This window comes from Ictidomys tridecemlineatus, chromosome 5, assembly GCF_052094955.1.
Source record: "Ictidomys tridecemlineatus isolate mIctTri1 chromosome 5, mIctTri1.hap1, whole genome shotgun sequence".
Taxonomy (NCBI): Eukaryota; Metazoa; Chordata; class Mammalia; order Rodentia; family Sciuridae; genus Ictidomys; species Ictidomys tridecemlineatus.
Genome location: NC_135481.1, coordinates 78,629,387 through 78,654,820, shown reverse-complemented (window position 1 = coordinate 78,654,820; position 25,434 = coordinate 78,629,387). Strand labels below are relative to the sequence as shown.

The 25,434-nt window shown below is 33.9% G+C and overlaps 2 protein-coding genes across 4 annotated transcripts in view; one reads left to right on the top strand and one right to left on the bottom strand.

The window, feature by feature from the left end:
• Window positions 1-3,069: 3,069 nt before the first annotated feature.
• Mbip (MAP3K12 binding inhibitory protein 1) lies at window positions 3,070-25,413 on the bottom strand. 3 transcript variants are annotated; one of them, XM_005322693.4, is made up of 9 exons: window positions 25,214-25,413; window positions 21,473-21,592; window positions 19,510-19,734; window positions 19,320-19,416; window positions 16,593-16,658; window positions 16,204-16,356; window positions 12,847-12,944; window positions 5,373-5,411; window positions 3,070-4,098 (listed from the first exon to the last, which is right to left on the bottom strand). In XM_005322693.4, the coding sequence occupies exons 1-9, from the start codon at window positions 25,340-25,342 to the stop codon at window positions 3,994-3,996; spliced, it is 1,032 nt and encodes a 343-aa protein (XP_005322750.1). In that variant the 5' UTR covers window positions 25,343-25,413; the 3' UTR covers window positions 3,070-3,993. The 3 variants fall into 3 exon arrangements, with proteins under 3 accessions (XP_005322750.1, XP_005322749.1, XP_077906338.1); XM_005322692.4 differs by having other exon boundaries at window positions 3,070-4,101; window positions 25,214-25,411; XM_078050212.1 differs by lacking the exon at window positions 19,510-19,734 and having other exon boundaries at window positions 3,070-4,101.
• LOC144377842 (uncharacterized) overlaps window positions 24,678-25,434 on the top strand; it is a 162,444-nt gene continuing 161,687 nt past the window's right edge. Inside the window, exon 1 of the mRNA XM_078050213.1 lies at window positions 24,678-24,969. Within this exon, the coding sequence (XP_077906339.1) occupies window positions 24,843-24,969 (127 nt within the window). The 5' untranslated portion in view covers window positions 24,678-24,842. The remainder of the gene's footprint in view (window positions 24,970-25,434) is intronic.

Sequence of the window (25,434 nt, the reverse complement as noted above, 5' to 3'; positions counted from 1 at the left end):
GTTGGTGAAAGTTACAATACATATTTTCACTTTTAGATATATAAGCACCAATTAAAAAGTTTGGTTCACTGTTTTCATTTCTACATCATTTATTTCCTTTTAGTCACCTTTGTGTACATAGCTGCTTTTAGCCTTTTTTAGCTTAGAACTATATCATTGGGGGATATACCATAAAAGGTGAAAAAAACTTATACCATCCCATCTAGCAAAATAACCTGGTACAGGTCCTTGTTATAGTATTAATATTGCACGATTAAGCCCTTCCTGTTGATTACCTGGATGATAATGTCATATTTTCTTGTTGTCCTTGGAAATATAATGGCTCATCCATTTTTGAATAAGAAAACTCATCTAGAATATGCATCTGAAGACTCATGGTCTGAGATTTTGCTTATATAATCAATTTCCAAGTTTCATCATTAGAGGCTAGAGCACTGCTCTCTTTTTGCATTCACCTTCTGATTCCTTTATAAATTATGGAAATTCCTGTTTTCTTCTAGTATTTGCCATTATAGGCAAGAAATGAAAAATTCTTAATTCTCAGCTATATTCCTTAAGAGGGAACAAAAGGATTCTAAAGATGATGCTTCTCCAGACTTTTCATACCTTCTTGAAAGATGATGTAATACTTGGGCTGTATGAAAACTGAGGATAATGTAACAGTGTTCACTTATTCTGTTATTACATTGTCCTTTTAAGTGATTCTGTTGTTGTTCTATTTCCTTATTTAGTCTTTTTTAGCATAGGTGGGAGTAACTGATTAGCAATAATTAAATAATTTCTGGGAATGAGATATCAAAATGTTTCAAGATACAGGAAAAACTAAATCACTAAGATATCATGATGTATTTTAGATTCATAAGAGTTCAAATAACACATGAAAAGGACACAATGAGTTTTGTTCTAATTTTAAAAAGCAAATTTTCTCTTTGTCCTTTGGAGGATATCTAAGAAAGATTTAAAAGTTATGAAATATCAGTTGTTAAGAGTTACAACTGCTCAAAAAAGCAACCCAAAGCCAAAATTTTGTCCAATGGACCTAGGTGCTGTCTCTAAGATCATAAAACATTTTCTGTTAATGGTACTGAATTAAAAAAAAAAAAAGACAAAGTGAAAATTCTTTATGAAAAAGGTCATCGGTGTTCATCAGTCTAGATCACAGGGTCAGGGTTCCCAGACCACGGTGTGTTGGACGTGCCCTTCATTCCTTAAAGGGTTGGGTACATGTGGCATTTTTGTTCTTGAAAATACTACCCAAGCCAGAGGTAATTTGTTCTGGGGTGGATAGCTGGCCCATTCTGAGATTATGAATTCCTTTTTTCCCAAATTTTAAGTCATAAGAAGAGCAAGGCACACTGGTTTGGGAGAAGTAGCACCACAGAGCCCAAAACTCAAATGAGCATAAACTACAAGGAAGCAGGAAAGGCGTTTCATAAATGGACATCTGCTGAGATTGCTGAAGGCTGGGCCTAAATATTATTCATGAGTTTGGAAAGCTTAGGATCCTAAATAATTGAAGGGAACAGCATCTAGCAGTAGCCAGAATAGCTAAGGAAGCTTAACCCTTTTCCCCAGAATAAAACCTTTTGACTCCCAACCCTACTTGCCTCAGAAACTCAGTCAGCTTTCAGATTGGAATGTAACCTGTGGAGGGGAGTGGTTCCATAGGGACAGACTAGGGAATAGGCATTTTCCTGTCCCTGCAAATGAACCTCTTTTCATTCATTCCCCCCTCCCTTTTTTTTTTTTTTTTTTTTTTCTCTTGAGGACAATGCCATTAAGAAGAAACAGTGGGTATAAGAAAAGCTGAATGACAAAAATCCTAAAGAAATAACCATTAGGCAGCCTGGTGATTAAGGGAGCAAATTTACCCCATAGAAATTCCTGGCATTATCTTTTGATCAAAGATTCTTTCAAGAAAGACAATGATTGAAAGGCCACTAAAGTTCTGGGATAGTTATCACCAGAAGAACACTAGTCTTGATCAAATTTCCTATAACAACGCATACTAATGTGGTATTGAGTCCTGGTCTCTTCTGAAGGGCCCAGACTCAAGTAGAAAAGAATTCTGGCACCAGACTCTTCTCTACTGTCCCTTAAAAGAGCAGGCCTGAAAGACAATGGAAAAAAGAAATCCTTTTAATGAGCAGGTCCTAGGAGTTTCAGACATGACTTAGGAATTTATTCTATTGTGAAGGGAGGCAAGAAACTGACTCTTGGCATTTAGTGGTTTGGACCATTGATTGGTATCAGTTCCTGTTTTCTAGGTTTCTTCCCTACTTCCAAGATAACTTTTAATGCTATTTTCCCTATTGTATGGGTGATATGCTAGTAGTAAAATGTATTACTTAACTTGGAGGACAGCAATCACATGGACCAGATGGAAAGTGGGGATTTGTAGCTGCACATATAATACTGGATCATGTTAGGCAAGAATATTTTGAAGGATGCATTTTCTCTGCAGAGATGAAATATAGTGGTAAGACATTTGTACATCTGACCTAGCCTACACCTATTTCTTGGGAATGACTTCAAACTCTTATTATTTTTTAACCAGGTAACCATATTTTCAAGGCTGCCACACTTATAAAGGTTATATGTACAGTGCATATTGCTATGAAGAGGTCCTGACCCATCATCTTGGCCATTACTGATTGATGTAATCTAAGAGATATGAGATACAAAGATTGAGGTAAGCAATGGTCATTGGAGTTGTGAAATTCTACAGAGGAGGGTTCAGAGTCTGCACCAAAGAACAAGCTGAGGCTATGAGACAGGACCAACATAGCACCTCATGTAGGGAAGCAAAAATGGCCTCTCTGTACATACCTTCAGAGAAATCAGTCCAGAAAAAGAGAGAGAACTTTATAGGCAGAAATAATGACATGATAAGGAAAAAAGAACAAGGAAAGGAAGACAAGAGACACAGAGAGAGGACAACAGATAACAAGAATAGGAGACAGACACAGAACCAGAAAGAGACAAACAGCCAGGGGCAGTCAGACACAAAAAGAGATTCATTGCTGCTGACTTTCTAGACCCTAAGATGCTTAGCTATACTTGTTGCAATTAAGTTTCAGATTTTTTATTTATTTATTTTTTTTGAAACAATTGCCATTTTACAAGCAATGTTAGGCAAAATTCTGATTCTTGCAATCAGGTAATTCTTGTGACCTAAACAGCTACTCCTTGAAAGACTTGGGATATTATAATTAACTGCATCTTTTAAATGTTTAATTTCCAACTATAGCAATATAACTTCTTTGTAATATCATTACTACTCTCCACAAATAGACGAGGTTTCATTCAATGACAACAGTTAATAATTCCTTTGGAACAGACAGTTTCAAAATCTGTAATGCATTATCTCACCTATTCTTAATAATCAATGAAGTAAGGTTCCATTATTATTACCCTTTTATAAATTAGGAAATTAGGGCACAAAGTGAGAATATCTTGCTCAAGCTCACACAGTTAATAAAAGGATAAATTTGGATCAACTGTTTATTTACATTAACTGACATTTAAGAAATAAAAATATATAAGTTTATACATGGATTTAAAATTCATTTCAGACTGGATTTTTTTGTTGAATGCCCATATGTGCACATTTGAACTAGTAAACTGGTTAACCAATGTTACAAATATAAAGTTCATTTTAAATCTCACTATCAAAATAATCTTCCTGTAGTTCACCAAAAAACAAAACAAAACAATACTTCAAGGTACTTCCAAATTAAGTTTTTCAACTTCCAAAATACCTCCTTTAAAACAGAAGGGAATAAATTCCAACAATGATATTTTTAGCACACTGATTATTTCAAACTTCATTGGAATAGATGAAGATTACTTGTTGCAAGATAGACTCATGTAAAAATACACCTTGACTTCACAGAAAAATTTACATTGATAAATACATATCCATTAATTAATTAAAGTGTAAGGTACACACATATATAAAAAAAGTAAATTGACAAAGATGAGAGGAATTTTTCATGGAAGGTGGTGAGTTGCCATAGATTCTGCTTCTCTTGATTTTCTGAGTAGAGCTTGTTTGAGGGCACTAATTTTCTCATCAAGTTCAGCCAGTGAATAGTTCTGCTATAAACAATAAGAACACAAATTGCTGGATAAGACTCTGAAGTATCTTAATGCAAATAAAGTACTAAATGAACTATAAATATTTAAAATATTCAATAGCATGATAAAATGTTATCAGTTTCCTCATGAGAATAATTTTGAAGCTTAACAACTATACCTAATAACTATATCATAAGTATAAAGGCATGAAATAACAAGACTTGAATGTTTCTTTACTTTTTCTTTCCCAATGATAAAGTTCTCCTGACTTTTTTTTGTACTTTGAAGGACAGAAAAAACTTAAAACAAAACAACAACAACAACAATAACAAAAAACACAACAAAACTGACTATTCTCATTATCAACAGTAAAATTTAAAATCAATTTAACTTTTAACTTAAAATACCTATAAATTCAGTTTGAGGAGTCAATTGTAATCCAGTATTTCTCCTGGAAAAAAAATAGCTGGTATCTAAAATTTTACTCAAAGTTTTACAATAAATAAGTAATATTAAAAAATAAGCCACCAGGCGCAGTGGCACATGCCAGTAATCCCAGCAGCTTAAGAAACTGAGGCAGGAGGAGCACGGGTTCAAAGCCAGCCTCAAGAGCGAGGAGCTAAGCAACTCAGCGAGACCTTATCTCTAAATAAAATGCAAAAAATAGGGCTGGGGATGTGGCTCAGTGGTTTAATGTCCCTGAATTCAGTCCTCAGTACCCTGCCCCCACAAAAAAGCCAAGCATATGCAAAGCCCTAGGTTTGATCCCTTGCATTATAAAGGGCAGGGAAGCCAAAATAAATTTTTTTAAAAGTTTTTCCCTACTTTAAATTTACATTAGCATCATTTAGACTAGCAAAATCTTATTACTTAAGATTCAACAAATTATTAAGTATTACTATGGGCAGAGGTGGGCTGAAATCATCCTCTGACTAACATCCCCTTTCTGATTTAGATCCTTCTAGTTAAGTAGTGTCCATAAAAGGTGAGGTGGGAAGAGAATTAACATACTTGAACACTTATTATTTTTAGGCATTTTGGAACTGATACATTCTTCTACTATTAAAAACAGGATAAACATTTTTATATTTATTTAACCCATCTGAGTCATTCTATACCCTTGAAATACATATATTTCTTTAATTCACATATATTAGTTTATATTGCCCTTTCTTCAGTTCTAAATATTACCAGGGTATAACCTGAAGTCAATCACAGTAGAAATTCTTAATTAATAAGATATGAAATTAATCAATCTATTGCAGAAGTGAAAATGAAGATGCATAACTTACTTGAGGTGGATGAACTTTTCTTCTTTTTCCAGAAAGGTTCTAGTTTAAAAGTAAAAAAAGAAAATAAAATAAAAGGTAAATAATCAATGTTTAGAAAATGAAAGTATCATTTCCTTTACAGAATACTATATAAAATATGGAGAGGTGCTGGGGATATAGCTCAGTTGGAAGAGTGCTTGCCTTGAATGCACAGGCCCTGGGTTCAAGAATAAACAGAGCCTACGAGAGGGCAAGCAATTCTTAAAACAAGAACCCAGAACAAGAAACGCTTTGGTGGCCAGGCACAGGTCAACATGTTGTGCTAGCCACGGGCCTCCTGAGCACACGGCATGTTTCATAGATGGATATTCCTAACAATGGCTCTGTTTTTTTTTAAAAAAACATGGACAGGCTCTGAAAATTCCAATAAGAAAAAAGCCCACAAACCTACCAAGCATTATAGGCTGGCATACACATGCCTATATTCTGAAGTTACCCTCTGAAAATGATGATATTTAAGTTACACAGCAATACTGCAGAAACAAGATTGTCCCTGGCAATACATACTTTCCCATTATTACCAGCTTCTAATGAGCCTGAATGACTGTGGAAAGAGTCTCGTTAGGATTTTCTATTAAATTTCCATTTTTTAATCTTTCCATCCCAGGATATTGAACAGATGAAGCAGTAATAGACAAGGAAAATGGAATCTGGTATACTAGGCCAAGGGGTGAGAAAACACACACACACACACACCTTGGCTATAAATGGCATTGTGGTTGTCCATGCAAACAATTCTTTATCCACTGCTTATCTGTGTGATTGAAGGGAATACTAACCATGCTCCACTGGTCTTGCCAGTGACTGAAGTGGGCATGGACCCAGTTCTGGCCAATAAGAGGTCCACAGAGGATTAAGAGACCTTCTGGAAAAAACTTTCCCATTTTTGAGAGAAAGTACTCAAAAGAGCCTGTTCCTGTGTATATTCATATGGATAAGACACCTGAACGTGCTGTAGCTGTATTGCCATCTGCCTGGGGAAGAAGCCAACACCAAGCAGAGCTGAGAGGAGAAAGAACTCATTCTCTAACAATTATGCTTTAGTCACTGAATCCATTAACCCTGAAGATTGTTATCATTGTACTTCCTGTTTTATTATAAGATAATTTCCACACTGCTGAAGCTAGTCTGAGTTCAGATTTCTTGTATTTGAAGCTAACAATCTTTACATTGACACAGTACTGAACCTTTTAAACCTTAATCTATGTTCTTAGTTTTACAACACCACAAGCTTTTCGATGGCAAATTAGTAAATTAGTGTATCTTACAAAGAAATTCTGACTGTAAGTGGCAGAATTTTCTCATGAGCATTCTCACCACTGAGATTTATAAGAAGTTAAAAGTCACATTTTCTCTTGTATCAAAGGCTGACATAAACTGGGATGGTAGCACACACCTGTAATTCTAGCTACTACAGGAAACTGAGGCAGGAGGATTGCAAATTCAAGGCCAGCCTGGGCAACTTAGTGAAATCCTGTCTCAAAATAAAAAGAGTTGGGGATATAGCTCAGTGACAGAGCACCCTTAGATTCAACCTCCAGTACCACAAAAAATAAATGAGTAAAAATAAAATAAAAATGCAGACTCTTAAGACCATCTAGGTATGCCTTTTATTAGTTGCTATAAAAACAAGAAATCATTAAGTGCTGGAATTATTAAATATAGAAAAATAGAGCTCAGAAAAACATGCTCCTTCTTTTACCAAACTGAACTAGATACTTGTAGTGGGTTCTATGAGCAAGGAGGGACTTAACATTTCATTTGTTCTTTGCTCAGTTTCCTACCTTCCCAAAGGGTGGTTTTTTTGGTACTTGATGAAAATATACTTCCCCTTAATATCCTTAAATATACTTCCCCTTAAATATACTTAAATCTTAACAGATTAACTTGTAGAATATTGTTATTTTCTATGTCATGAAGGAATCAGATTGTTATTGTGTCCTGAAACCAAAGTTAAAAATATCAGAATCAGGAGAATAAGGATATCAGTGGATCAATGACTTGAAAACAAAATGAGTCTTTGGGGCTTATTTTAGGTCTGAGCAGAATATGTTCATAAGTATAACACTTAGAAACACCATATCTACTATGAGCACTATAGACCAGCTTAGATATAAAGATATCTCTATAAAAGGTGAAAATAAGTTTTGATACATGAGAAGAAATATTTGGGAGAACATCACACTAAAGAAACAACTGTATAGAGAATGCAAAACTGTCTCTTTTCTCCCAGTATTTTACTATAGGAGATAATTGATCGCTACATTTGTAATACCGGAGTCCTAATGAAAAGATAATATTATACACACACATCCAGGGAACTCACGCATAGGAAACTCAAGGGTAAGGACTTCTTCTATAACCAACCATCTTCTTTCCTTTTACTTTTATTCATTTTTTTCCAGTATTGGAGATTGAAACTAAGGATGCTATATCACTGAGCTGCATCCCCAGCCCTTCCTTTTTTTTTTTGAGACAGGGTATCTCTAAATTGCTGAGACTGGCCTTAAACTTGTGATCCTCCTGCCTCAACTTTGCAAGTAGCTGGGATAATAGGCATGCACCACTACATCCAGTTTTTTCCTTTTAATCATATGTAAAGGGCAATTGATTCTATATGTGTATTGTCTTAAAAGTTTCTTCCCTTTTACTTCCATTTCCCTGATTCAAACTTTCATTTCTCTCCAGCTTGGACAAAGACAGGCTTTCTAAATTAGTTTCCTTGATTCCAATTTCTTTCCAACTCAGACTTCAAAATGCTATCAGACAGCACCTAAATTACATTTCTCCTTTCTCAAAAATTAAATTAGCAGAGCAAGGTAGTACAAGCCTATAATCCCAACTATTCAGGAGGCTGAGGCAGGAGGATTCCAAATTCAATGCCAGCCTGACAACTTGTCTCAAAATTTAAGAACTCAAAAATAAAAAAGGTTGAGGATATAACTCAGTAATAGAGTGCCCTGGGTTCAATCCCCAGTACCTCCTTAGGGGGGGGGGGGGGAAACACAACAAGAACAAAAAAAAAAAAAGCAAACAAAAAAATCCCTTAGTTTTGCTTGGATAATATGGGAAGTGCAAACTCTAGAGTGACCTTCAAGCCCCTCCAAAATATGTTTATAATCTAATTTTCCAGCTAGGTAATTGTTCACTCATACTTTACATAGCCACACACTTAAACACACACATGGTTTGTATATATTGACTTGTTTTTTAGCACTCCCCTTCCCCATATTCCCCTTGAGAACCAGAAGTTACCATTACTGACTAAAAACTATCCCTAGTTAGTGCTTTGGAGCAAATTAACACACCTTTGAAAGTCAAATAATTAACTAGCAGCTATGTCCTATCCATTCACTTGCACATTTACTCAGTATCTACTATGTTCTGTATAGTCAGAGATAAACATGACATAGTTCCTGCCCTTGAGAGGTTCAATATAGTGTGAAAAACAGATGCATAAGCATATAAGTTATATGCTCTATAAAGTAAACAGAGGTTTGTGGAAACATAAAGCAGTTACTGTTTTCAAGTGTCACAATTTAAAATCAGTAAGGAATTCTTTGGAAATACTGATAAAAGATCACATCTCCTAAACAGTCTATTAAGCCATACTCTTAAAAATATTACCACATTAAACCCTTTCCACATAATGTGAAGGATAAAGATCTTTGGGATCATAGTTCCCATTTTATGTACATTATAACTTATATTGGAGTTTTATGTGTTTCATTAAATGAAAAAAAATTATATATATAAAACCTGTTTTATGAGCTGAATACAATTTGCATCTCTTTTTCTGCAAATGTTCACCTTTTTATATGCTATGCTCCAGTGCTACCTTGATAATCTCAATCTCATTTTGAGAAGCATTCCTATGTTTAGGATTCATCTACCTGTGAATTTAAGATAAACACGTTTCAAATAAAATCTTCAGAGTTCAAAAATTCAATTTCCAACAAAAATTCAATCTTTACCAAATTTAATGGGCTCCCATGTCTCCCATGATTTCCAAATTTAGAAGCTAGAGTACTGTGCTCCGTGTATAGTTTCTTCAGTACACTTATTAGAAATAAGTATGTAAAATTGTGCTTTTACCAACATGTAGTCTTAGCATGAGGATTGTGAGGGTGATGAGTCATGTGCTCCATCCTCTATAGGGCACACAGCATGCTCAACTCCTCTCACACAAAAGGACAGTCCTTGAGTTGGTTCTATTCAAGCAAGGAGTGTGATTCCCTGGAAGGACTCACTCATTATATTATATAAGAGTGAGCATGAAATCATTTTCCCCCTGTGCTGGTGCCATATCAGTTCACAGGCCTGGAGAACAGAATCAGTCTGAATGTTTAACTCTTTCCACCTCTTTGTCTGCTTGTGGCTCAATATTAATATGGATATGTCACTTCCAACATTGAGAAATGTCCAAATCAAAGATAAGTTGTTATTATTTTTGTACCGAGGATTGAACTTGGAGGTGCTTAACAACTGAGCCACATCCCAGGCCTTTTTTAATATTTTATTTAGAGACAAGGTCTAGCTGAGTTGCTTAGGGCTTTGCTGTTGCTGAGGCTGGCTTTGAAACTCATGATCCTCCTGCCTCAGCTTCCTCCTGCCACCCTGCCTAACTATTATTTTTAACATGTTTGGAAATACTTTAGAAAAGCACTACTTTTATCACAGGTTGCCATCATCTATTCTTTTTGAATTGCTAATTCATTCAGGCCAATCTTTTGTCTACATATCTAATGCTTCCTGCCCCTGAAGAGAGGTAGTCACCAAACTTCAAGACTTTTGACAGCTGCAGTGTTTTTACCCATCAGTGTTTTAATTAGTACCTCTAAGCAGACTCTCTCAATTGTCTCTAGTAAAGCCCTGAATTTCAAAAACTTGCCTGACATTTCTATCTTATCCTCCTATGACTTCAAATTCATAGTTCACCAAAACAAACAAAACAAAACAAAACACAACTCCCCTATAGATCTGCTTATTTCTATCAGTTATAGTATCATTTTTCCAACCAGAAATATCCTTGTTATTTCTTTCCACATCCAATCATCAGTATTTGTCAACTTTTCTTTCCTACTTGATTTAATCTTCTCACTCAATCTCTATTTTAAGATCTCATTTCACACATTATTAGCTAATACATTGCTGTCTCTTAATTTTAGTCTTTAGTTTCTCCCTTTTCATTGGTCTCCTCTCACTGGTAGAGGAGATAAATATTGTTTTCATAGGTCCCTTCCCTATTCAAATGTTAAAACAGAACTCCCACTCTCTGCCTGGGAAAGACTACTTCTACCTCTTAAATTAAACACTCTATCTCATGTACAACAGATCCAAAATAAAAAATAAAAAAAATTTAAAATTTAAAAAAATTTTAAAAACTACAAAATTGTGATGTGGAAGGCTTGTTCACTTGTTAACTAAGTTTATATATAAAGTTTTTTATAAATTAGAATCAGAAGAGATAAATTATGAAGAAAGGCCTCAATGGAGTCATCTGATACTACCATACTCCCTTGTAAGATCAGTTCTATTGTTAATAAAAATTATATTAACAAGGTATGAAACTAAACTAGAAAAATAATCTTTTAGGGACTACTTAATAAAAGCAGTTTGAGAAAAACTTACAGTAGATTGTTGTAGGAAAAGAATCATAAAATTTTAATAAAATTTTCTAGGGAAAAACATCCTTAGAATAATTCTAAGAGTGAAAAGAACTTTGTAATATGTAATACAATTATCACTTTTTCTAAAATTAGACATTTGAAGGCCAGAGAAACTGACTGCCTTATCCATGTTTATACAACTACTTTATAGATGGTTTTTGAAATTAAATAAATATTAATATTTACAGAGCTTTTTACCATGTACTAGGCAGTATACTAAGTGTTTGGTATCTTCCTGCTTCAGCCTTTAGTACTTTATGAACCTCATTTTACATTTGAGAGCAGTAAATGAGATAAATATCTTCCTCTGAATTTTTATCATTTAAGTCTTTGCAGCCTTTCTCTGGAAATACTTCTTTTTGGTACCTCACTCTAATACACAATCTGTAACTTATGAAAGATGTTGCTATACCCAAAATGAATGTTAAATATATTTCACCAGTGATTGATATGATACATACTAATGTGAGTTATTTTGTGTAATTTTCAGAAACAGGAGTTTTAGTATAATCTCACTTTTACATTACTTTAGTTCTAATATGGAATGTCTTAAAAAAATCAACCTCAGAAAAGATATGTATTTTATATATATGTGTATATATAAAATGATATATATGATGAAAAATACACACACACACACACACACACATATATATAAAATCACCTCAGAAGACTCAGGAAAACATAATGAGCTCAGGACTGCTTGAAAAATGCTGATGTGCCAAAGAAAATACTTGTCAGCACAACATAATTTCTTAAGAAAGGAAAATAAGAATGAATGGATGAATTGATGGATGAATAAATGAATGAATGGACAGATGGACGGATGCCAGAGTTAAGGAATTAGATAAATTGAAATCTGGTCTTTCAAAAAGTCTAGTAGTTAAGGTAATGAAAAGGTGGCAGCTTAAGATGTATGCTTGTTTACCATGGAAAAATGTAACTGTCTATGCCCTGAGTGAAATAATCTAGAGATAGAAGAATTAAACAAAACAGAAGAGATAACTGACAGAGGTAGGCCTTAGCAGAAACATTTGCTTTACAAGTAAGATAGCAAGGTCAGAGTCACAGGACTGACTACTATCCAGGCTGATGTATTATGCTATGAAAAGAGCATAAGAGAATTTGGATAATTTATAATAAAGGTATCCCTTTTAAATTTTCTAAATCTGGGGGCTGGGAGTGCATCTCAGTGACAAAGCACTTGTCAAGCATGCATAATGTCCTGATTTGATCCTCTGTAGCGCACACACACACACACACACACACACACACACACACACAAAACAAACCAAAAAACACAACACTAAAATATTTTCAATATTTCTAATCAGAATTTTTTGGGGGGAGTGGAGGAGGGTTTACGGGGACTGAACCCAAGGGTACTTAACCACTGAGTCACATCCCCAGACATTTTTATTTTGAGACAGAGTCTTGCTAAATTGCTTAGGATCTCACTATGATGCTGAGGCTGGCCTTGAACTTGCAATCCCCTGTCTCAGCCTTCCAAATCCCTGAGATTACAAGTGTATGCCATACATAACACCTGGCTCAGAATCAGAATTTTTAAAAAACCATTAACTTCTTCCTACACAATGCTGTGTTCATTTATTTTTTAATTATTAAAAGTACTTTATACACAGACCAATGAGTGAATTGATACACAATGAAAAACTCTAATTATAATAAATTAGGGTTTTAAATTTTAATTTTAAATTTAATAAATGATAAGAAATTCTTTACTTTTAAAAGACACTTATACTTACTACAGACTGAAAATATTCAGGAGAGATGCCTTCCAGTTCAAGGATTTTGTCTTCAAGCTTTTTAATTCTCTGATAAATGTCTCTTGGCACTGGACCACCTATGTATATTTTAAAAAGAGAGATTCTGAAACACTACTGAATAATTCCTTCTTAACATCATGCAGAGACAGTTATGCAAAGGAATAAGAAATATTTAAACTTAAAAAAATAAACAACAGAAAAACAGAATGAAATCCATTCTTAGCTTTTATTTTCATATTATAAACCATGGGACAAATTTATACTGTACCTTCTCTTTCCAAACTCCACTTATATTGCTTGATATAAGCAATGTATTTCCTATATTGCTAGGACTTTTATGTTACATTCATTTTATAAGATATTAATAATTTCTGTGTAGAACAATTTGTATTTCTGACAGGCTTTGATGGTTACTTGAGAGGAGAAAAATACTTAGTGACCAATGATGGTTCAATTTAGTTGTTGCAATGTCATATTATTTTCTTCAATTTATATCTCTCCCTACATGCCATATTATCTTTTTTGGCCTAGGGGGAAAAAATTGTTAAAAGGGGATTTTACCATAATTCTCAACAATAAATTTTTGGGGAGGAGGTAGTAAATTAAGGTCACTTAATTTCAAGTTCATGATTGTATCTGGAAGCATTCCATTTATCATCTCCACTGTAACCAATCTCCAGATCACCACCATCTCTCCCTGGATTATCACAACCTCCAAATAGGCCTCCATTTTTGCCTTGCTTCCAAAGATTGTATTTTCAGCAGCCAGTGATCCTTTTAAAAGGTAAGCTGAGTCCTAAAACTTCTCAGCTCAAACCCTTCAAATACTTACCTGCCCTACAATGGCCTACAAAGTCCTACATTCTCCCCATATACATTGGGTTCCAGCCACCTGATTTCTTTTTTCTGGTATTCAAATATGGATACTACTATCTCCCCCTACCCAGCATTCTCTATCCTCCTTTCTTTAATTTCACACACAACATTCTGTTATTTGTCTCCCCATTTTAATGTAAGCTCCAAGAGAGCAGAAGAGTTTTATCTGTTCTGTTCACTGGCAGCTTGTGCACTACACAAAGCTAAAAGAAGCATCAATGCATAGACTACAATACTTGGCATGGTGCAAGTGCTCAATATTTATTGACTGAATGAATATATAATTATACAATCACTATGCAATTAAAGAATATGGTGGTAAATTACCATATCAAAAGTATCAACCTGTTAAATACAAAAACTCTAGTTTTTTTTTTGAGAATATGTTTTTTATCTTAGGACCTTGGTTGTTCTTACTCTTGAGTAAGGTGAAATGAATAATTTGTTCTTTTGACTTTGCTCTTGCTCCATTTATCTAGAATGTTCCCTGTACCTTTCAAAAGCCAGTTCACTGGGTCATAAGTCATTCCTGAACTGCTTCACATGGAGGTTCCTTGTGCCCCCATAATACCCTTTTTCACTGCCCTTTAAAATTCAGTTTTGTTATTAATCTTTCTGCTACCTAGATTATAAAGTCCGTGAAGCTGGGGCCCCTAGCATCACATCATATCAGTGTTCCTTGTATCTAAAATACTGCTTGTCACACAGAGAGCATTCAACAGATATTTTTCAAAAGAATTAACTATTTGAGATTTAACCAGTCAATCCTTTTTATACAGTTGCATTTTAAACCCATTTTCTTCTTGTTACACTTAAAGACTTATTCATTCTCTTATCTTCTTCTACCTTCTCCATCCAGCAAATACTCCAGCTAGATTGGATTCAGAAATTTCCTGAACCATATGGTGTCCCTGTCCTTTATTGCAGACACTATTCCTCTTTATGAAATGCTTTGTTCCTGGAAAATTCTTACTAATCCTTTGAGGGCTGAAATGTCACTTCATTAAGAATGCCATACTTTGACATCCCTACAAAAGCTGTTTTGTGTCCCACTCTACCATGCACATATCTGAAAAGGTGAAATGAACAACTGTTCCTTCAGTAAACATTTGAGCACCTGTTCCATGCCAGACATTACACTAGACACAAAGTATAATGAACATGACAGACATAGTTCCATTCTCATAGACCTTACTATCTAGCAGGGGATATGTACATTAAGCAAACAGAGCTGCAATAACTGCTTGAAAGAAGAGCAGGGAGTACCAGAGGCTATGAGACTATATAAAAGAGGAATCCACACTGGTCTGGAATAAGGAAGGAAAGCATAAGTTCAAAGGCTTAAGGGAAATAAAATGAGTGGGAGCTGGGAAGTCCAGAGATATAGCCAGTATAGGTATGGACAATCATATTTAAAATTACAACTTCCTCCAGTCTCAATCTCCTTTTCCTTCTCTTGGTTGACTTCCTGTCTTTCCCAAATAGAACTTTTGATCAGACGTAGTTACTGGAATCTAGAACAGCACCTGGCTTATAGCAGGAGCTAAATACCATTTGTTGAATGAATGGACAAATAAGAAGTTTGGTATGCATGTATGAAAGCTGGGTAGAAATAAGCTCAGATTTGAGCTTTTAAAAGTACAATTTGGCCACAGGGTAAAGACTGACCTAGGGAGGAAGTTTAGTGGCAAACAGACTACTTAATATCCTTTAGTCAGTCCAAGGAAGAGATCATAGTGGCTTCACCTACTGATATTTAGGAGGCAGTATCAACAGGACATGGTGACTACACAGGGAGGGAAACTCAGGCTTTACAGTCAGTTAAGATTTGGGCTTGACTTCCAGTTGTCACTATGTTAGGCAAGGTACTGAGCTCTCTGAACTTCAGTTTTTCTATCCAATGATAATAGTACCAATCTCTCAAAAGAGTACTATTAAGTACTAGGATGATATACTTTCAGAGTGACTGCCAGTATTGTTCAATTAATGTTAATTGACTTTCCCTATGGCATTTATTTATTTATATGCTTATTCTTACTGAGAGATTTTTGAGGACTAAAACCCCATTTGTCATCATTTTGTACCTAGCACAGTGGGTGATAAGAGGTAGACATAGTAAGTTCTGAAACCAGTTATAGGAAAAAACTACATTAGTTTTCAGCTATAACTTTAATAAACTGAGGCTACCAGGATCTATTTTGGAAACTGTTCCTAACTTACTAGCCCTTTCTCAATTTTAGAAAATGGCAAGAAGTGTGAGAGAAAGAAAAGCATACATGATAAAAACTGTAAATTCAATAAGAGTACTCACCCGACAGTGCCTTATTCATTTTTGTATCAATCAGAACAATGTTTTACACATAATGTGTGCTCAATGAAAATTTGATGAGTAAATGAATTGGTATTTCTTTAACTACTTGCAAAGCTACATTTTCAGGCATCACCTAACACTTTGCTTACCTGTCTGCAATCGCAAGTGAGCCTCAATATTTTGTAGTCGTTCTTCTACAGCCTGATTACCACAGTCTCGGAGCATACTGTTGGATTTATGACCTGACCCTTGAATTCCTTCAGGTCTAGTCTGTGGTCCATATGTATTCACAACTCTAGAAACTGAAGTTAAGAAACTTTAAAGCCTATGTCCATTTACATTTCAAAAACAGAAACAGAAATTTGCTAACATTATATTCTTTTCACGTAACTACAAACCCAGAAATGAAGAATAGCAATATTTTTGTTTTGTTTTATAATAAACAAACTTAGATGGGAAATTTATTTTTATTCCATTCTGTTAATAAGCTAGAATAAGCTTCTGTTAGTGACAAAGATATTATGCCACAGTTACTTACCCTTTACATGACTTTTAAATCCAGGATAAGGGGTAAAAATGGCATCAGTTCTTGCACAACTATTTTCTAAGGAGAATTTAGATGAATATAAAGTTAAATATATTCAGATTTATAAACCTAATAATTCATACTAACATATTACTCATAATAAGAGAATATGATGTTAAATAATGACAATAACTAAAATTACCATCACATACAGAATAGACCAAATCCATCCTCTAAAATGAATCATACCATCTAATATTTTTATCTAATGGTCAGATTTATACACAAAAAAGCCATTAAGAAACATAACAATACAATTTTTAATGTAAACCAATGTTCCTAAAAACCATTTGAACCTCTGGAGAAAATAATTTATATATTATAGAATACTATATTTTAATACTACTTCATTAGAGAAATAGAACTCATTTTTATTGAAATATCTTTTGTTAAAAATATTTTTTATATTTTTGTTGCTCTTATTCAATTATTGAATACCAAACAAAAAGGGCTGATTATATATTTAACATCTTTTAATTTCAGAACTCCACATAAAAAAGTCCTTTATCTCAAAAATAACATATACCTTCCCACTTTACCTAGATTTCTGATGTTCATTTAAAAACCCCTATCACAAGTCATCTACTCTTCCCATTCTACCACTTAGAAAAAAATGCAACTTCAGGTAAATAAAAATTTATTCCAATTTTTTTTCCAAGCTGAAAAGTACAGTTTCTTTTAAGTTAGATATGAACAAATAAGTTATAAAGTAAGAAAACTGGAAAGATATTAACATAACATATAATACTATTAATATACTCACATGCATATTATAATCTATAATACTACATAGTAATAATATATACTATTGCTTAAAATAACATTAGTAAAAGCATGTATTGGCAGTTAATTTCCTTCAAAATTCCCTTATTTTGAAAAAAAAATCAACGATAAATGAGATACTGAAAGAAATTTACTTTTTTTCCTCTATGAAATTATGGAATTTCATTTTTTTAAAAAACCACTCTTTATATTTAGATCAAATGAGAGGCCTTAAAAGGAACACACTAACACATTAAAATGTATTTTTTCAGTTAAAGTTTCTATAGTAGTTCTGATAAGTTGTCTGAACAAAATTCCAAATCCATTTATCTTTTATATCTAGAGACTAGACAGTTATTCCTCGCCCCCTCTCTTTGGTGGTACTTGGAAAGGGGTGCTTCAACACTGAGCTACAAACATCCCCAGATCTTTTTATTTTTATTTTCAGACAGGGTGTCTCTAGGTTGCAGAGGTTGGCCTTGAACTTGTGATCCTCCTGCCTCAGCTCCAGAAGTAACTGTGGTTATAGGCATGTGCTACCTCATTCATATTCTTTTTTTTTCTTGAGACACCTGAAAATATGCATAAAGGGCCACCACTTCCCAATTCTCTTTCTACTATTTCATGGGATTTAACTCTTAGTTAAAAAAAGATGCTATTATCCATTCCAAAGCTATATTCCAAATATATAGATTAACTGATCCATCAGTGAGAAATTCAGCATGGTGTGAAGATCGTGAATACATGTGCTAGTCACTCTCCAGAGCAATTCTTACTAGCACTGTTTTGAGCCAGCAACGGATTGAATGGGCCAAGGAATCCTGCTGAGCATTTCAATTCTTGTCAATTTCTATCCCCTGGTGGTTTATAATAATAGAGTTAGCAGGGAGAACAGAGGAATAACATTAGTGACACTTGTGCTTGCTCCCTCAACAGACCCTTTCTCATGGGTTGCTTGCAGTTAGAATGTAGTACCTGAGATTTTTGCCAATGTTGCACCTGTTCTAAAAAACTAAGAGGAAATTATAACAAATTTAGACACACATATGTAAAATTAATAGTAGAAAAGTTAAATTTAGGTCCCAAACTGAACCTATATTATTTCACTAAGAAAATCAGTTTTCATATCATATTGAAAACTTCTAGGTTCATCTGACAATTCTGTGTTCATAATTAGCCGAGAGATATTAGAGATAATAGGAAAAATGCTCATTTCAATTATGAATGTTTTGTTCATAATTTTTCTAAGAAATACTTCTTCTGATTATTACTAGGATGACTGAGTATGATCTATGGCAGTGCTATGCAATATTTTGTATTCTGCAGCATACCTGCAGATCTGTAAACGTATTATAGCATCAAGTGAAGAGGGAAAGAAGAATCTGATGGAAAACAGCAAATGTATGCACTGTGAGAGAAAGGAAAAAAGCATAAGACACCAAGGTCTTCATGACAAATTGGTTGTATTGTGACTTAAAACATTGCACACAATTTAGGAGTAGTGAGAAAACTGCTCCCTCTTGAGGAATACTATTAACTTACTAAGTTCACTTTCTGTATTAACATCATAATTTTACAAGTACATTCACAGGCTTAAAATTCATTAGTGAGACTGGACAATCTTGTCACCCAACACTTCACCTTCATTTCCTAAAGGTACTTTAAAATTAGCTTCAAACCTGTGGTGGACATTAGTATTTTTGTGTTAGCATTTATTTGATTTTTGTGTAAGCAAAACAAAAAAACGATTTTGCAATATACTATTATTAAACGGAAGGAAATTCCACTGCCTTGTTACTAAAAACCTGTAAAATAAATTGTTCTTAATATTATTCCTTTTTAAAAACAAAACAAAGATTACAATAACTGTAAAAATTGTACTTAAAATCCTATGAAAATTAATTTCTAGGTAGTTACCTTGATTACAATCAATAACATTGCAAAATTCCCTGACGTTGTTTTCATTGATTTCAGCTTGTTTTCTTTCAATAAATGCAGATATTCGTCTGTCAATCTACAAATAACAAATATGTTTTAACAATGTAAACAACAGTAAGACTTTTAAATGTATTGCCCCCTTCTTTTGCCCCACTCCCAAACTTCTTACTTCTGCTTTTCCAGCCTTTATTTGAACTACTTCTGGATCAAAATGGATTTGTATCTTTTTCATATCTCCTAAATCGCAATCTTTGTGCTTTTCTTCCTCTTGTAGGTCACCAGTGGGAAATTTGGCATTTAGTTCATTCTTGTTCCCCGTTTCTGTTTTTCCTATCTCTTCAATAGCAGTTGAATTCTCCTCTTTAATGAGAGGCTGAAGTTTTGCTAAAAAAGGCTGAGAAGAACACAATTCCATCTGCTGGGGTTCAAACTAACCAAAATTAATTATACATTTAACATGTTTATATAAATTTCTTCTAAGTAAATGAAATAATATTAAATATAAAAAGTTGGTACATAAGGATATATAGGTCTGATCACATACAAGTATTTGCAGTTTCTTGCTATTGAGACTTAACGATTTGCTATAAATTTGTTTAAAAAAATGAAAAAGAGAGAAAAAGAAAGAAAAGCTGAGGAAATTTAAAATTTTCTTTGAGGAAATCATTCTGTCACTCATCTTTTATTTTGTGCCAAATCAAAGGCTTCAGCCTCTGGCACCAATGCCACTTAATTAACATGTCATTCAAATGCCTCCTCAGAACACTAAGGCTTAGTATTTTTCCTCCTTAACACGAGAGCCAGTGCTCTCACTCAGCAAAGCCCTGCATTATCACCATATCACTGGAGATTCTCCACTTGAAACTGCAGTTGGCCAAAGTGAATGAGAGAGCATAGACATGAAATATATAGGTGTTATGCTGAGTGAACACTCAGGCTTTTCCTGACATGGCAAGATATCATCTTTGGTCATGAAATTAAATTTTACAAAAGAATATGAACATGGGAGTGGGGGCTGAAAAGCTAATCTACCAAGGCCCATAGCTGAAAACAGATATATGCCTATCACTATACTACAGGAGTAAAAAGCTCAGTAAATGTAAATTATATTACCCATCTACCTCCACCCCTACCTCTCCCAATTAGGCCTTATTTAAGTTCTATAGCTCACTGCTCTGCTCTTAAAAAACAAGGTCAACTATTAATTTTAACATGTAGCAGTGAGTAAAATTTTTTCAGTCATTGAATGAAGGACTGAAAATTAATGCCTATTCCATTAGTCAAAACACACCAACACTTAACTAATATTCAAGTTATTTTTTTCATACCTACAATTTTGTCTCCATTGTTTGCTATACCAAATACTCTTTTGAAATCTTGTTAACACCTTAATCACAGTAAAGTGACCAATTCAAACAATTCTACTCATCTTCTTGACACTTCATATTTTATACTTTGATAGAGGTAAACTGCAACTTACACAATTATAATTATAGAAATGTTCAATTAGAAACCAGTAAAGCCATAATACTGTTCAGTTATTGACCTGAAATATTAAAAAAATAAAACAATACTATTATAAATAACAATTCAATATTGACTTCTAATATCAAGGATGAATTATTTAAAAACTGTAAAGAAAGGATAAAATAGCAACTGGCTACTTACTAAGATGAGACATTAATGTCACAGAAATTACTTTCTTTTAAAAACTATGCTGAAACTGTTTAATTGCAATAGACACTCCAGGATGTGTCATGCTGGGATAATGCCACTTCTTGAACCACTGAAAGCACTCCATGAGCCTCCAAACTCACCCAAGGCATGGAATCATTATCATAGCATGACACACACCTGCCGTGTCTTATTGCTTAATTATAACCCACCATAGATGGAACTGTATTGAATTTTCAGTGCAAGTCTAGAATTGAATAGAATTGCATACATAGGCCATAACTGTCCTGATCACTACTGAAATGAACAGATTTAGATTCAATCTGGATATGAGTAACCTTTTATTAATAACATTATTAATCTATTATTAAGATAAAACTGACAAATACTCCAGCTAATTTAACCACAACTAATTTTTATTTTCAATATCAAGTTAAGATTTCAAACATGAAATTTACCTGTAAATATAAAATGTGTTGCTCAAGTGCATTAAAGAGCAATGCAGGCTGGAATGCTGAGAGGCTCTGGAGCTTGTTCCAATCGATTGTAATTTTCACCACATCATCTTTGAGGTTAAGCTTCAAAGGAGCAAACCAGCAACATCACAAAAATTACACGATTAAGCTGTATAACTGGGATTGTCACAAAAATAAGATTTTTGTGGAGTAACACATGCCTTTTTTGTTCAAAGTTATCAAGTATTTATAGTGATATATTAAAATGCTCTACTCAATTACCATTTTAAAAAGCTAAAAAGGTACAGGCTTTCATAAAAAACCCAAACAAAATGACACCTCATTCTAATGTTCTCCTTAGGTCAGTGTAATGGGACCATCTTAGAGGTGAAACCAGCCATGAAAGATTAAAAAAAAAGATGAAGCTTCTTTAGACACTTCAATATTTGAAAACCTTTGGATGGGGTCCAAAATAGGATTGCCCTATTTAGAACTGTATCACTTCCAGCTCAGAGCATTAAACAGAGGTAGCACAACTATTTTAGGAAAAGTTCTACTATGTGGATTTCTCTTTGTTAAATATGTACACAAATACATACCTGATATACATCATAATTCTGATGTCTTCCGAATCACATTTTTATTGTTTTCAACTTTAATCAATTTTTAAAATAATTTAAAAATCAAGACTATTCATTCACATAAAGACTAGAGATAAATAGCAACATAATTATCTACTTCAAATAAAAATTAAACTATTACTTAGCTATGGAAGTCTAAAACTGAAAACCAAATACTTATCCATAATAGTGAAATAAATTACCAGAAAGTAAATGGAATGCCCATGCTTTTTGCTAAATAGTATTTTCTAGTAAGATGTGAGATGTCATGGTCTCATTACATGAAAATTTCTTTTTCACTGATGATCTATAAAAATAAAGTCATATCCAAAAACTACCAAGAGCATAAATATAAAATTGAAACCAAAATCAGTGAAAATTGTAGAGTCTCCATCTGCAGTCATTTGAATAAAAGTGATCCCCCATAACTTTCTAGGAATATGTGTTTATACCATAGTATAAAGATAAACTCTATAGTAGAACCAAGTTAATTATGTATTATTTTTCAGAAATAATTTATTAAAAATTAGTCATTTTATCTACAAAATAAAAATATGTGTTACATAAGTTTGAGTGTAGATCTCATTAGTTGTAATAACAATAACAAAAAGAATCATAGTACATGGAATCAAAGAGATCCCAGAGTACCAATGGGCACTATTTTGAATAACATGTGACAGAAACTTATCACCCTTTGAACAAGACTAGAAGCATTTACAGTTCATATGAGACAGGTGTAAAGAAATATGAAATTTTATGTAAGCTGCAATGGCAAAGATGTATTAAGATTTTACATTAAGTTTAGTGCATTATCTTAATAGATATTATTTTCATGCCTACACAGATTATGTTTATGTATGGAAATAATCCATTATCATACTTTTACAGTCTACCAAAAGGTCTATAGTCTATTATGGCAAATTTATAAATATGGTTTGAGGAAAAGAGACAAATCCTCAACCCAAGTAGAACACCACATTTTCTAGAGAAAAGAAGTTTTAATGTTTGGATCATATACTCATTTCAATTCATCAGAATTTATGTAAGTCTTAAGTGCAATTAAGGATACTTGGTCTTTTAAGAAAACCACATAATTTCACAACTTCATTTTAAAATAATTCCAATATATCCAATTATTCTTTCAACAAATTCCTTATTAATATGAATTCTATGCACTTTTGCCATATAGATTCACTCAAAAATCGGTTAGTATGCTATTAATACAGACTATTTAAATATACATTTTTAATAGAAATCTTATTAAATTAACATGAAAATCCAAACTAACCATTTTTAGTTTGGTAAAATGGGCCACCCAGAGACAAGCAAAAAGGTTAACATTACTAAATTTTAAATCTGGAGTAGAAAATACTTTTAAAAATTCAACTGTTTTTTCTACTGAGGAGAGCTTATAATACAAATCATACTTAGAATGAATTTAGACATATCAAACATACACTTTTTAAATCCTTGAAACTTTCTGCAAAAGGAAATACTGTCTCCCTGGGTGGGGGAATAGGGGCAATTTTATACCTATGGCATTCTAGTTTTCATTCTTAAAAACAATACAATTCAAAACATAAAGTATTACCCAAATGGTCAGCATTTAATTTATGAAACAATCTTATTTTTCATACTTGTCCAGAAGGTCCCTTCACTGTGTCAAGGAAAACTCACAAATGTTTACTCTAAAAATTTTTGACAGGTGACATAAGTAAAATTTATTTTCTCTATCAGTACCTTTAGGATACCAAAATATTTAAACATTTGAAGTGATTTTGAAAAATTCAACATGCAAAATATTTCAAAAGAAATGTTCATATTGTTTCTCAATGTTAACTTCAAAAATTTCTGTTAAGTACTAGGTGAGCATAAATTTTTTTCACCTTGACATTAGAATATGAATCAGCTTTAAAGTTCCAATGTCCATGCCACAAAAAGTTCTCTAACTTTTAAATCACTTAAATGTCCTGGGTCTTAAGACTTAAATGTTAATATCAATCAAAAGATCCCAACTCTTAGGAGAAAAAAAAAAATCAAGGGGTGTGTGTGTAAGTTTAACAGTTCTATCTTTTAGGAGATTCTATGAAGAATTGCTTCATTACACAAAACTGAGTGAATAACTTAATGTTTGCAAATCACAACAAACATATTAAGGTTTTTAAAAACATTGAAATAACTTTTTAAAGGATTAATTTTAATTCTCACAAGTCGGGCAAGCGCTTTATTTTCATAGGAATTTACCATTTTCTTTGGCACAAATGCTTGGTGTGTCCACTACACGCGATAGTAACAGCCCAGAACAAATTTGTCCATTTAAGATTGAAGATATTTTTAAAAGCAGGCAAAAACCTTTGTTTCTCGTTTAAAATTTGATTTATTGTATCATAACGAAATAATGTATTTATCGAGTAGAATGTGAAAAGCCTAGTTTTAAAATTTTATTACATTTCTGCAAAAACTATCAGTCAAACTAGTTAATAGTTAAATGACAGTTCTAATGCAATCGATATCGGTCATGGATAACTCATCCAGCTTTACACTAGAAATATTTAAGATTAATTAATTCCTTTACTTTCCTCAGAGTTTGACAGAATAATAAATGCACACAAGGCCAGAAGGAAAAAAAAAAACAAAAAACAAAAAAACCAAGTGACTCAGAAGAACAAATCATCCTAAAAAGGCGGAGGAGGTCCTTTTCCAAAAATCTCAGACCGTACTGACCAATTTCTATAAAGAATAAATTTGGGTAAATGGACCCTGAGCGCCAGGAATCTCCAAGACACTCAGAAAATGTTTGCGCAAGAAATTCATACATTCTCGCCAAGCCAGGTTTTCACCTAGATCGTCCCACTCACTCTCCGGGAGGACTACTGCAAGGTAATCTAGTCTGACACCCGTACTGACCCAAGTAAACCCAGTACAGTCATCCTCTTCACTCTGATCCGAATGGCTGGGCCTGGATTCCACTCCCGGCCTCAGCTATACCCAGCCTTCCCACACCCAGACAGTCCTCGGGTGCCTCCCTCCCGAACACCGCCCCCCACCACACACTGGAGGGATAAAGGGCGGGAGCGGGGGGTTGGGGGGAGCCGAATGCCCTATGCACAGTCCCCCCACTCACCTGTCCAGCCAGTGTGTGCAAGGAATGAAAGACTTCGCAGAGCACCTCGCGGGAAAGATTGGGGCTGCAGCTTCCCTCCAGACTGCTGTCACTGCTGCTCGGGTGACTAAGCTCCGCAGCAGCAGCCATGATACCTTCCCAGGCAGCCCCCCACCACCACCGAGGTACGCTCACAACCCCACCCCCTCCCTTTCCAGCTTTGGTCGCTCTGCGATGACGTA